The sequence below is a fragment of the Vidua macroura genome, chromosome 13 (assembly GCF_024509145.1).
Source record: "Vidua macroura isolate BioBank_ID:100142 chromosome 13, ASM2450914v1, whole genome shotgun sequence".
NCBI lineage: Eukaryota > Metazoa > Chordata > Aves > Passeriformes > Viduidae > Vidua > Vidua macroura.
The window spans coordinates 18,956,614-18,968,064 of NC_071583.1; the positions used below are offsets into that span (position 1 = coordinate 18,956,614).

General features: G+C 42.7%; 1 protein-coding gene across 1 annotated transcript in view; it reads left to right on the forward strand.

Annotated features, from left to right (window-relative positions):
• Window positions 1-11,451, forward strand: part of SYN2 (synapsin II) — a 166,704-nt gene that overhangs the window by 77,364 nt on the left and 77,889 nt on the right. The window contains exon 5 of the mRNA XM_053989344.1: window positions 7,991-8,080. Coding sequence (XP_053845319.1) covers window positions 7,991-8,080 — 90 coding nt within the window. The remainder of the gene's footprint in view (window positions 1-7,990; window positions 8,081-11,451) is intronic.

Genomic DNA, 11,451 nt, shown 5'->3' on the forward strand with positions numbered 1-11,451 from the left:
CCACAGCTCCCACCAGCACTGCCATTCCCCTCTGACATTCCTGGATATTCCACTTCCATCCTCAGCTCCAGCCCCCTCTGACATGGGTGCAAAGTGTCCTGGTTTCTTTTTTGGGGTGTGTGAGCACCACCCCTGCTCTCTGAGGTGTTTTTAGTGGGTGGTTCAGTTTAAAATGCTGTGAAATCCCTGTTTGGGTATCAGCCACCCCAAGGAGTCCTTTGGCTTTTGCTGCTGGGCCTAGCAGAGGTTGGCTGGTGGTGTCTGAGGAGTGGCATTGCACCCTGGAAATCCACCATGGAAACCCACCCTGGGAATCTCCACCCTGGGAATCTCCACCATGGAAACCCACCATGCAAATGCTCTATGGAAGTCCAACATGGAAATCTCTACCCTGGAAATCTCCACCCTGGAAATCCACCATGGAAACCCACCATGGAAATCCACCCTGGAAATCCACCATGGAAACCCGCCATGGAAACCCACCATCGAAACCCACCATGGAAATCCACCATGGAAACCCACCCTGGAAATCTCCACCCTGGAAATCCACCATGGAAACCCACCATGGAAAACCCACCATGGAAAACCCACCATGGAAATCCACCATGGAAACCCACCATGGAAAACCCACCATGGAAATTCACCATGGAAAACCCACCATGGAAATCCACCCTGGAAATCCACTCTGGAAACCCATCCTAGAAACCCACACTGGAAATCCACACTAGAAATCTTCACCCTGGAAATCCACTACGGAATTCCAACATGGAAATCCACCCTGGAAATCTCCACCCTGGAAATTTACCATGGAAAACCACCATGGAAACCCACCCTGGAAATCCACCCTGGGAATCTCCACACTGGAAATCTCCACCCTGGAAATCCACCCTGGAAATCTACCATGGAAATCTACCCTGGAAATCCACCCTGGAAATCTCCACCCTTGAAACCTACCCTGGACACCCACTATGAAAATCTACCATGGAAATCCACCATGAAATTCTGCCATGGAAACCCACCCTGTAAATCTCCACCCTGGAAACCTACCCTTGAAATCTATCATGGAAATCCACCTGGAAATCCACCACTGATTCCTTCCTCTACAAGTTTCCTTAACTCAGTATTTTTATGGAAAACTCCTATTTGAACTGGACCTCATCTGTAAAAAGCCCCACAAACAAGAAATTCTCTTTCTGTTGCCATGAACCCCAAACCCTTCTGAGAAGTGCTTAAGCACAAGGCCGTCAAAATAAACAACAGCACAAATGTTTCCCTGGTCAGAGCACTGAACTCCCTGTTCCCATAACAGTGGAATAAAGTGCATTTTCTCACTGCTGGAAGAGCACCCAGGAAGGGGTCCCCAGAGCCTCTCACTTCCATAATTTTTTTCTCCTTCTCTAAATTTTCAATCAAAAATAATGGGCTCCAGAAGGCCTCTCAATCTAGGCCTCATGGTATTACCTTTTGCTAATTCTTTTATACCAGGCATGTCTTGATCTGTGTTCTACACTTTTATGCTCATAGGCTGTTTTCCTTCATTTTAATCTGCATGTCTTCCTTAAATCTCACTTTCCTCACTGTTTACACATTTTGTCAGTGCCTCTTCCACCAGCCAAGGTGTCTCTCCTTGCCAGATGCCTTCTTGCCCAACCCTGCAAGCCAGGAGATGTTTTTATGTCTCTGACTGTGACCATTTTCTGGTTCTTTGGGATTTTTTTTTAAATCCTGTTTTTCCAACTGTTGTAGAAAACTTTTTTTTTCTCTCATGGATGCATTCTGGTAACTTGTAAGCCAGTTCATGCAGTTCAGTTCTTCCAAGGGCATGAGGTTTAGATTTAAGATTAGATTAGATGGGATTAGATTTAAGACTTCTTTTTTTTTTTTTTTTTTTTTTTTTTTTGCATCCTGTAGAAGCTCTTAATGGTTTGCATCTCATCAGCTGTAATTCTCATGTGAAAATATTCCAGCAGTTAATGACATGGTGATTAGCAGCGCCAGAGCTGGTCCTCTCGGATTGCAGTTCTCATGCTGCAGGGGAGGTGCTGGAGCCCAGAAAATGCCCTCGGAAATTCTGGAGAGCTGGAGCAGACAGCCCAAATGCCTCTGGGAAGGGCAGCACACCCCACAGGGGCTGAGCAGCCCCATCTCTGGAGGGGCTGCAAGAGCCCCAGAGGGCCAGGAGGGAGCTAAAAGGAAAAGAGGTGAGGAAATCAGGAAATATCAGCTGCAGTCAAAGACAAGGAGGAGATGCTGCTGATCCCAGGGCAGGGCTTGAGGGGAAAATGAAAAAAATTGCCTCTCTCCATCTGGGAGAGGCAGAAATCACCTTGGGGTGATCCCCTCTGGGGCTCTTGTGCAGGCTGGGCTGCAAAGCCTCAGGGAACACCTCACCTGCAGTACAAAACTCACCGTGCAGGGTCCATGGAAGCAATCCTTGCATTCCCAGACCCACTGTCCTGTCTTTGGCTTTGGGTCCTGCTGGAAAACCATTGGGACATTGGGGCAGAAGCCAGATGAGGGACTGTGGACCTTATTAGCATAAGAGAATTGATAACAGGATGCCTTGGCAAGAGCAAACAGAACTTTGAGGATTAAATCAAGACTGCAAGAAGATTCAACCAGAGGGGTTTACCAGGAAAAACAAAATCACATCAGACTTCTGCAAGCAAGAGATGTTTAAAATGTATAAATTTGTTTATGTGATGATTAACCCAGTCACTGTAGTAAAACATTACTAGTCTTCCTAGAATAAGAATATAAGCAGTTGTACTCCACAATAAATTGGGATTCTTTGACCATCACACCAAATCCCCATCTCTCTCTCTTCATCACTGACAGAAAGCCACTGGAGGAGCACCGAGCTCTGTTGCCAGTTCCCATCTCCTCTGCACTCTGCTCGTGCACCCAAACTGATTTGTGGGAGCTGTTTCACCCTTCAGTGGCTGTCTCAAGGTCTGGGTTGACTCTGGGAGTTTGAATACTTGCATGGAGCTGTGTCAGCTCCTGCTGAAGAGGAGGGTGTCAGCTGCAGTCAGAGCCTGCTCCCCTCCATTCTCCTGTGAGGTATCAAGTGTGTGGGAACTCAGCCCTCTGGAAAAGCACTCAGGGTGTGCTAAAGTGTAACACAAGAAATGTTCACCAATTTCAACAAAGAAGCACGTGGACGGCACAAAAAGGTAACACAGATGCTTCCCAGGTAATAATAATATTAAAAATGCAGTAACATTAAAACAGACACTGTGTTTAAAATGCAGATATAGTGAAAAACCTTGGCCAAAGTTGATTGACTCCCAGAGAGCGTGTGTCAAATGTATCCTTCCAGCCCTTTCCACTCAACTGCTTCATTCCTCCTCCCTCTGAAGCATCTCAAATGTTTGTGTCTCAGTTTGTTGGCCTCCAAGGACCCCTCTTTGTGCTTCGTGCTCTTGAACATCTCTCATTCTTACAAGATAACCCAGCCTTTATGGAATGACAGCCACATTTCTGAGCCTCAGCCTGAAAAGGGACATTTCAGCCTAAAAATTGACTTGGGGTCATTTTTCCTGGTGCCATCTGAAGAGATGAAGAAGTCAATGTGTCATTTTCTTTGTTAATTCCCTAAAATTGTAACATAAGCAGCCCATAACTCAAACCAGCTCATCTTTCAGCTTTCCAAAGCTGCAGACCCTCAGGGGCCCTGTGCAGGTCACTGTGGGGCAAAGGGACCTTCCCTTTGTGCACTGAAAGGGAAAATCCCATTGCAGAGGCCTCCATCCCTGGTGAGCACTGGGATCACACTGGAAAATTGGAAAAAATAACTTCAGGAATTTCAGTCTCAAATTCTGAACCTCATTAATGCATTTAAAAAGGAGGCAAGTTAATCGATGGACATCCAGAGGAAAAGTGATATTTCATGGAATTTCTTCACTCTTAGGATCAGCCCACACCTTAGAGCAGCCAGAGATGAGTTAAATCTCAGCTGAAAGTGTTTTTTTTTTAATGACAGACAGGTTGAAGAAGTGTGCACCCATCCAAGTTTTCCCATTTCTCAGCTCCTAGAGAATGCCAGCTGCTCTGGGTGGGTGTAGCAGACTACCCAGGGAATCTGGGTATTGTTTCAGTTCCCAGGAAGCACTAGATGGCCAGCTGGAGCTCTCAGCTTGTAAAGAGGGCAGCTAATGAACCTGCAAAAGAGGGAAATCTCTGACAGAACAGGTTCAGTGAAACCCACAGCCCAGGGGTCCTGCCTGAGCAGGGAACAGGCAAAGGAGATGCAGTTCCTTGAGTTAAAATCCTGCTCAGCATCCCAGGAAATTCCCCACGGGAACGGGCAGTGCCACAAATCCTGCAGCTGGCAAGAGGGATTAGCAGCTTGCTGGAATTAGAGGTGGCACCATCTGCAGGAATTTAATATCATATCTTCAAGGGTTATCTTCAAGGGAGGAGCTGGTGTGGCTTGCTCAGGAACAAACCCCAGCCTCTCAGAGGTGGCAGAGATGTAATGAAGCACATTTTAGCTCCTCGAGGGTGATAAGCAAGGGAATTATCTTTCTCTTTATGGAGACAGCAAAGGGATTTTTGGTAGCTCCTGGTTGGTTACAGCACAATCTGTGCAGCCAAATTTAGAGTTCCAGTCTTGGGATGGTGACACCCCAGAAAGATCTGATATGAAATCAAAGGGAATAAATGTTTTTTTTGACTAAATATTTCTCCTCTGTGTCACACCTTGTTGGAGAGGAGAAAAAGCACAGCTGTCACTGTCCTGTTCTGTTATAAAGGAACAGTCCTGGCCTGGGTGTGGAAGGATTTTATCCTGACTAGAAAAGAGCTGACATTACAACAAATGCTAAAAAACCCAACCATTTTCCTTTTAAAATAATAATCTGCAAACTGTAAACACATGTACCTGGGGACTGAAAAGGAGATGCAAAATTGCAAAAGAGAAGTAAATTCAGCTTGCTAAACTGAGAACATTTTTCCACTTTCTTGGTTTTTTTTCTTAAGATGTAAACATGACTTCTGCTGAAATTCTAAGCTCTAGGAGTTGGGGGGCTTTTAGATGATTATGGGTTTTGATATCCATGTAAAATACTTCAGTGGCTCTGTTAATATTTTCTATTTCGTGAACATGCCATGTCTGTAAACATTTGACATTGGATTAGATAATTCAGTAATTTTTTTATCTAAAAAGATGATGCTCCTGCCCAGGACTGGTGTTCAGCTGCTGAAAAGGAAAATATAAAAAATATATAGTCCAAATCCCACTTAAAAATTGATAGAAGGTCATTAAAACTTAAATGAAATTCTTCTTTATAAATAGCCCAGCAGCAATCAGGGAAAATAAAAAAAAAAGATTGATGGCAATTTATGGATGTACAATTAAAATGCTGAAATTTTGTGTGAATTGGGGCTGAATGTATCAGGTTGCATTTTGGGGGAGAAATGAGTGACAAGAGGGTCCCAGATTTGTAGACACAGAGGTGAAGCAGCATCTCAGCAGGGTAAAGGATAAATCCTCCCCCAGCTGTGGCAGTTTGAGACATTTCTCTCTTTTGCCTCAAAAACTGGAACCTGCTTTTCCTACCTGAATTTCCCAGCTGAATTACTGGATTAGAGGACACTTTGGAGTGATAGATGTCTGTTGTTTATGGTTGATACCATGTTATTTTAAGTTATAAAATAACATAAAAACATAAACCACTTATATAGGGGTTATTTTAAACAAGCATTTGCCAGCAATTAATCTCAATTACAGCATTCTTATCTCTTGTACGAATGCCACAACCCCTACAAAAAAATGCCATTTTCTCAGTGTCTTTTGCTCCCTTACAGTGAAAATGGAAAAGAAAGTCGGCAAAGAATCATAGGAAACACAGTCATATGATTTTATTTTTTTCTTTGGAGGTTTTTACTTAAAGATAGGGAAATAGATTTATTTTAACCTAACAATTGCTTGGCAGAAATCATGTATTTAATGGTCAGTATTTTCGTGTGGAATTAGAAATTTGGCTCTTGGATCAGAACTGAAATATTGGGTAAGTTGTCAGGAATCCTATTCACAAACCACCTTATTTTGGTAGCTGTGATAATATTTCCTCTCCTTGAGGCCTGATTTGCACAGCACACAACCCAACTACAATTCCTTAGGCTTTTGGTGAAGACTGCTCATCATTAAAGAATTTTCCACCGGCCTTCCAAATTTAAAGATGCATTTTACCAAACCTAAGTAAACACCACTAAATTAAACAAGTCCTCTCTGCCAGCTGGAAATGCCAGCAAGGCTTTCACAGGGCTTTTTTCCCCTTTAAACAGTTTTTGCTCTCCCTGCCCCTGAGCCTCTCCTCAGAGTAGGTATTTTATCTGCATTATGGACAGAGTTCTATTGTTCTGTGCTTTTTGTGCTGTTTGCAAGCAGCAAATCCCACTATTCAGTGTTGTGCTGAGTTGTTTATGTCCCATGTTGGCACGGTGACAGCTGAACACATCACAGGCACGGCCGAGCCAGAGCTTTGGAGCCCTGGAACAGCTCTGGCCTTGGGCTGCCAGAGGCCTCCTGCTCCCTGGAAACCTCAGCCCGGGCTCAGGAGGGATTTCCTTTCCCAACTGTTACCAGAGGAGAGTTATCTGCTCAGCACAGAGACAGAAGAGCCCCAGCTCCATCTCTAGTTAATAAAGAGTTCTCTTGTTTTAATGTAAATGTTCTGTCTGAAGCTGCTGCAGTCCAGAGTACAGGTAGGCAGGACGTGTCACGGGAGCTTTAAAAGAATATTATGTCAGAATATTCTATAAAATCATGAATAGGAATGGCATAACAGGGAGCAGTTTAAATCATCCTCATCTTTGGTGGTGGGGCAAGAATACTCTGATTTAACACATGGTGTTACATCAGAATATTCTGTAAAAAACATGAATAAGATTGGCATAACATGGAGCAGTTTAAATCACCCCCATCTTTGGGGATGGGGCAAGGATGGCCACGTGTTATATCAGAATATTCTATAGAAAACATGAACAGGAATGGCAGAACAGGGAACAGTTTAAATCACCCCCATTCAAGGATGGCCACGTGTTATATCAGAATATTCTATAGAAAACATGAACAGGAATGGCAGAACAGGGAGCAGTTTAAATCACCCCCATCCAAGGATGACCACGTGTTATATCAGAATATTCTATAGAAAACATGAACAGGAATGGCAGAACAGGGAGCAGTTTAAATCACCCCCATCCAAGGATGACCACGTGTTATATCAGAATATTCTATAGAAAACATGAACAGGAATGGCAGAACAGGGAGCAGTTTAAATCACCCCCATCCAAGGATGGCCACGTGTTATATCAGAATATTCTATAGAAAACATGAACAGGAATGGCAGAACAGGGAGCAGTTTAAATCACCCCCATCCAAGGATGACCACGTGTTATATCAGAATATTCTATAGAAAACATGAACAGGAATGGCAGAACAGGGAGCAGTTTAAATCACCCCCATCCAAGGATGGCCATGTGGGAATGGCTCATGGCTGTGGCCTGGGAGATGAAACCTCTGCAGTTTGTTCCTCACCTGCCCTGTTAGCATGGCACAGTTACTTTTATCTCTTTGCCAACACTGCCAAATCAATGTCAGGGAGGTGCCAGCCACTAAATGAATGGAAAATATGCCTGGGCTTTAAGTTTAAGATTACAGAAGTGGCAAAATTATAATGATTTTATCATCACAGAATCATCTTCAAACACACAGCAATGAGCTATCTGAAATCCAGATGTACCCTATGTATTTCAGTTCCTGTACCTGGGAGGGTTTACCTTTTCAAGGTGTTTTTGTGTGTTGGTCTGTACATAAAGTCACAGCTTGGGTGGATTAAAGAGTTGTGTGAGGAGGAGGAGAGATCTCGATCTGCTGAGTTTATCAAACACCCAAGACAAGAAGCAAAATGTCCTGAGCAGGAGCTCATCTGGGCACAGTGTGGTTTCTCTCCTGAGCTTTGTTTTGCTCTGCTTTGTTTTGCAGTTTGCCCAGCTGGTGTCTGTCTACAAAACCTTGGGCCCAGAGAAGTTCCCTCTGATCGAGCAGACGTTCTACCCAAACCACAAGGAGATGGTAAGTGCAAACAGCAGTGCTAAACCTGCTTCCTGTGCCTGTAAAACAGGGTCTGGGACACACAATTCCCTTTTCCCATTTACTGCCTACTCCAAGAGCCATTTTGGCAGCTTTCAGGGGAGGTGGGACAGGTGAAATCACTGTGATGGTGAGCTGGAGGGTGCTCAGATGGGACAGTGGTCATTTTTCAGCTGCCCAGCTGGAGCTCTCAGAGAGATTAAATGCTTGCAAAGACACTGAACAGCTCTGAAAGTGCAGGAGTGACTTTCATGGTTTGTTTTCCCTCCAGTCCTTTCTGGTGCACTCACAGTGTTTGTTGTCTTTGGAGGTGATGCACTGGGCACTGCAGAGCTTTGAACTCAGCCAAAATCAGTGGTTGTGACTTGTGATCTTCAGGTACCTGAGCTAACACTGATTCCCAGTGCTCTACAGACAGAAAAAGAACACAGATGAGCCTGACAGAGTCCAAGGAGCACCTGGATGATGGTTTTAGGGTGTGGTTCAGTTTTAGGCAGCAGTGAGGAGAAGGGTGTGGGACACAATGACCCTTAAGAGATCCTTCAAACTTGAGATTTGCTGTAATTTATTTCAAAAAAGCAGGACTTTTGGGTGCATTGTTAACTGCAGTCCATAGAAAAAAAAAGAACATTTCATTTTGGGGCAAGAACTAATGTGTCAGACTTGTAAGTTTATATGGCATATTTTTCTGAGTGTAGCAACCCTGTGAGCAGTTTTCCCTGTCTTCATTCCTCTACATTGCTCATTAAAACTAGAACTTGTTATTTCTCTTTTGTTTGAACTTTTGAATGTCGTTCTCCACAGCCAAGTAATTTTTTTTACATATTTCTATGGTAATGAATATTAATCTAGAGAAAATGAACCATTTGGGCTTTGCATTGCCACTCAGAACTGCTGCAATAGCTGCCTGTGATGACACTCATTTGTTTGGTTTTATTCCTCTTGAAGAAAGCATCTGGAACTTTGTGGCTTGGGAAATAATCAGGCAATGTGGTACAAGACAACATTTTGTTTGAATTTCTGGAGTGGGTTGTAAGATGATCTGGAAATCAGAGTCTTCTGATGCTGCACTGAAACCATTTCATGTTATTTTGGTTTGGGTTTTCAACACTTTATCAACAGCTGGCCTCGCTGGCATTTGTTGATGCAGAATTTGGCAATTACAGTTTAAATTTTTTTTATGTGTGTGTTCCTCTTGCTTTTTTTCCTTCCTTTTTTATTCTCCAAATGGGAACCTGGAGCTGTCCCCCGCTCCAGTGCAAACCAGCTCAGGGGGGACGTGGGGAGAAGGAAAAAGCCCCAAATCTCTGGGAATTGAGGGTCAGCTGAGTGGGCCAGAGGTGCTTCTTTCATCCTCTGCTGATCATTTGTGCTGAGGCTTTAGGCAATACAAGGGAAATAAACAAAGATGCCATTCTTTTGTGTAAAAATGGAGCTGCTTTAATGAAACACTTTTTGAAACAGAAACATTCATCCCAGACCGATCACAAAAAACGCTGTGAGGCTTTTGAACTCCTTGCTGGTTGAGTCATATCTACAGCCTTTCCCTCAGTAATTAGTTCCCTTTATTTCACTGCATTCCCACCTCTTCTGTTCTCTGCAAAAACAACACGGCTTCTCCAACGTAATTGCTGAACAATTTAATTAAAACCTAAGTGGAACATTGAGGAAACACCAGCAATGTTGCAGGTGGTGATTTTTTCCCTGTTCACCTGTACAATCTCCCTTCTCTCTTCTCTACTCTCACCAAAAGTCATGTGAGCTGTTTTCAAATTAAAGTCAAATGTTGTGCCAGGCTGTATTTCTGCTCTGCCCTCTCATGTAACACAAACACAGTTTCAAGAAGCAAAAAGAAAACGTTGTAAAAAGAATCTGCTGTTGATAAGGTATCAATGGCACTACAGTAAGAATCCTGATATTAAAATAACATATTCAGAATGCCACGTTGTAGTCAAGCCTTTTGAGAATCTTCCTCAGGGAAAATAAAATCTCATTCTGAGCTGGGTTTTTGTACAGCTTTTCTTGCCACATTTATTGATATGAGGGAAAAAACTAAATCTTGGTACCATCCATTGTGGGAAGTTTGGGCAGATTTCTGCTCAGCCAGAAATGAAAGTAGACAGACCTTCATTGTGAAACACCTCATGAGGGATATTTTATAGCAGGAAAAGTAGGAAATTTTTAAAAACTAATTGTGGCATGCAATTTGTATTACAGTCTGTCCATAAATACCAGAGAAAGCATTTCTTTGTGCAAGGTGCACAGAGAAGGCAATCTGGGCTGGGTGAGTTGAGATTCAGGTTTAATTACTGTAAAACTGAAATAGGACCAGAGCTCTGGGGAGCTAAAAAGCAGAAAATACCTGTTTGCTGTTATCCAAAAGGCACCAGCCCATCAAAATGGATTTGGAGACAAATGCTACAGGACTGGTATTGAATATTAACCACTGAATATTAACCACTGAATATTAACCTTTGTGGTTATTAAGCTCTGTGGGCTTCTCCAGGTATTGGTTTGATCTGACATGAAGAAATGAGGCCTGGCTTTGAATCTTTCTGGAAATTAATAATATAAATGCACAGCACCGTCAGTAAATAGCTCTTCCAATAGTGACACTGCAATATCTATTCTTTTTCATAAGAAATGCAGCTTTTTATTCTTTTTGTTTCATTTATGTAAGTCTATGGTCCAAATTGTTAGTGTTGGGATATTTTTGGTTTGTCTTGAGTAAAGCAGAAAACAAACTGGGCTTTACATTTGGCAGCACATAGATATGGGTTTAATTTAGGGTTGTAAATTAAAAGAGCCAGACTGATTTATAGTAAATAAAAAGAGAAACATTGGCTTTTATGTATTATGGGACACATATTCCTCAAAGGAATAATGACACGTTTTCCTGTTGGCCTTGCACCATTTGCATTTCACTGGAAATGTATAAATTTAGTCACAGAAAAAGTAAGAAGACTGTTTCCAATCCTGTCCTTTAGATAGTAAAATCTGCCAGAAAAGGCAGCTACAGGAGATTCCCATCCTGCCTGAGGGCTCTGCCCCTTTTTTCTGGGGCACAAATAGTCTGAACTTTGGCATTTACACTTCCCAAAGTTTCACCACTGTGAATTGAATTGCTTTTATAACCTTAAATACATGTGTGAAGGATTAGTTACTAACTCCAGTCATCAATTCAGGAAAGTTATGGCACTAAAAAAGTTACAGGCAAAATGTGCTGTAACTCTTCTCTAGTTTGAGTTCACAAGTAGCCAAATTCACTGACAGGGTATGGTGGGTGTTCATGAATGAAAAACAATTAAATCCTATTAAATAGAGTCAAATATCTGAGAGCTTCCAGGCATCAT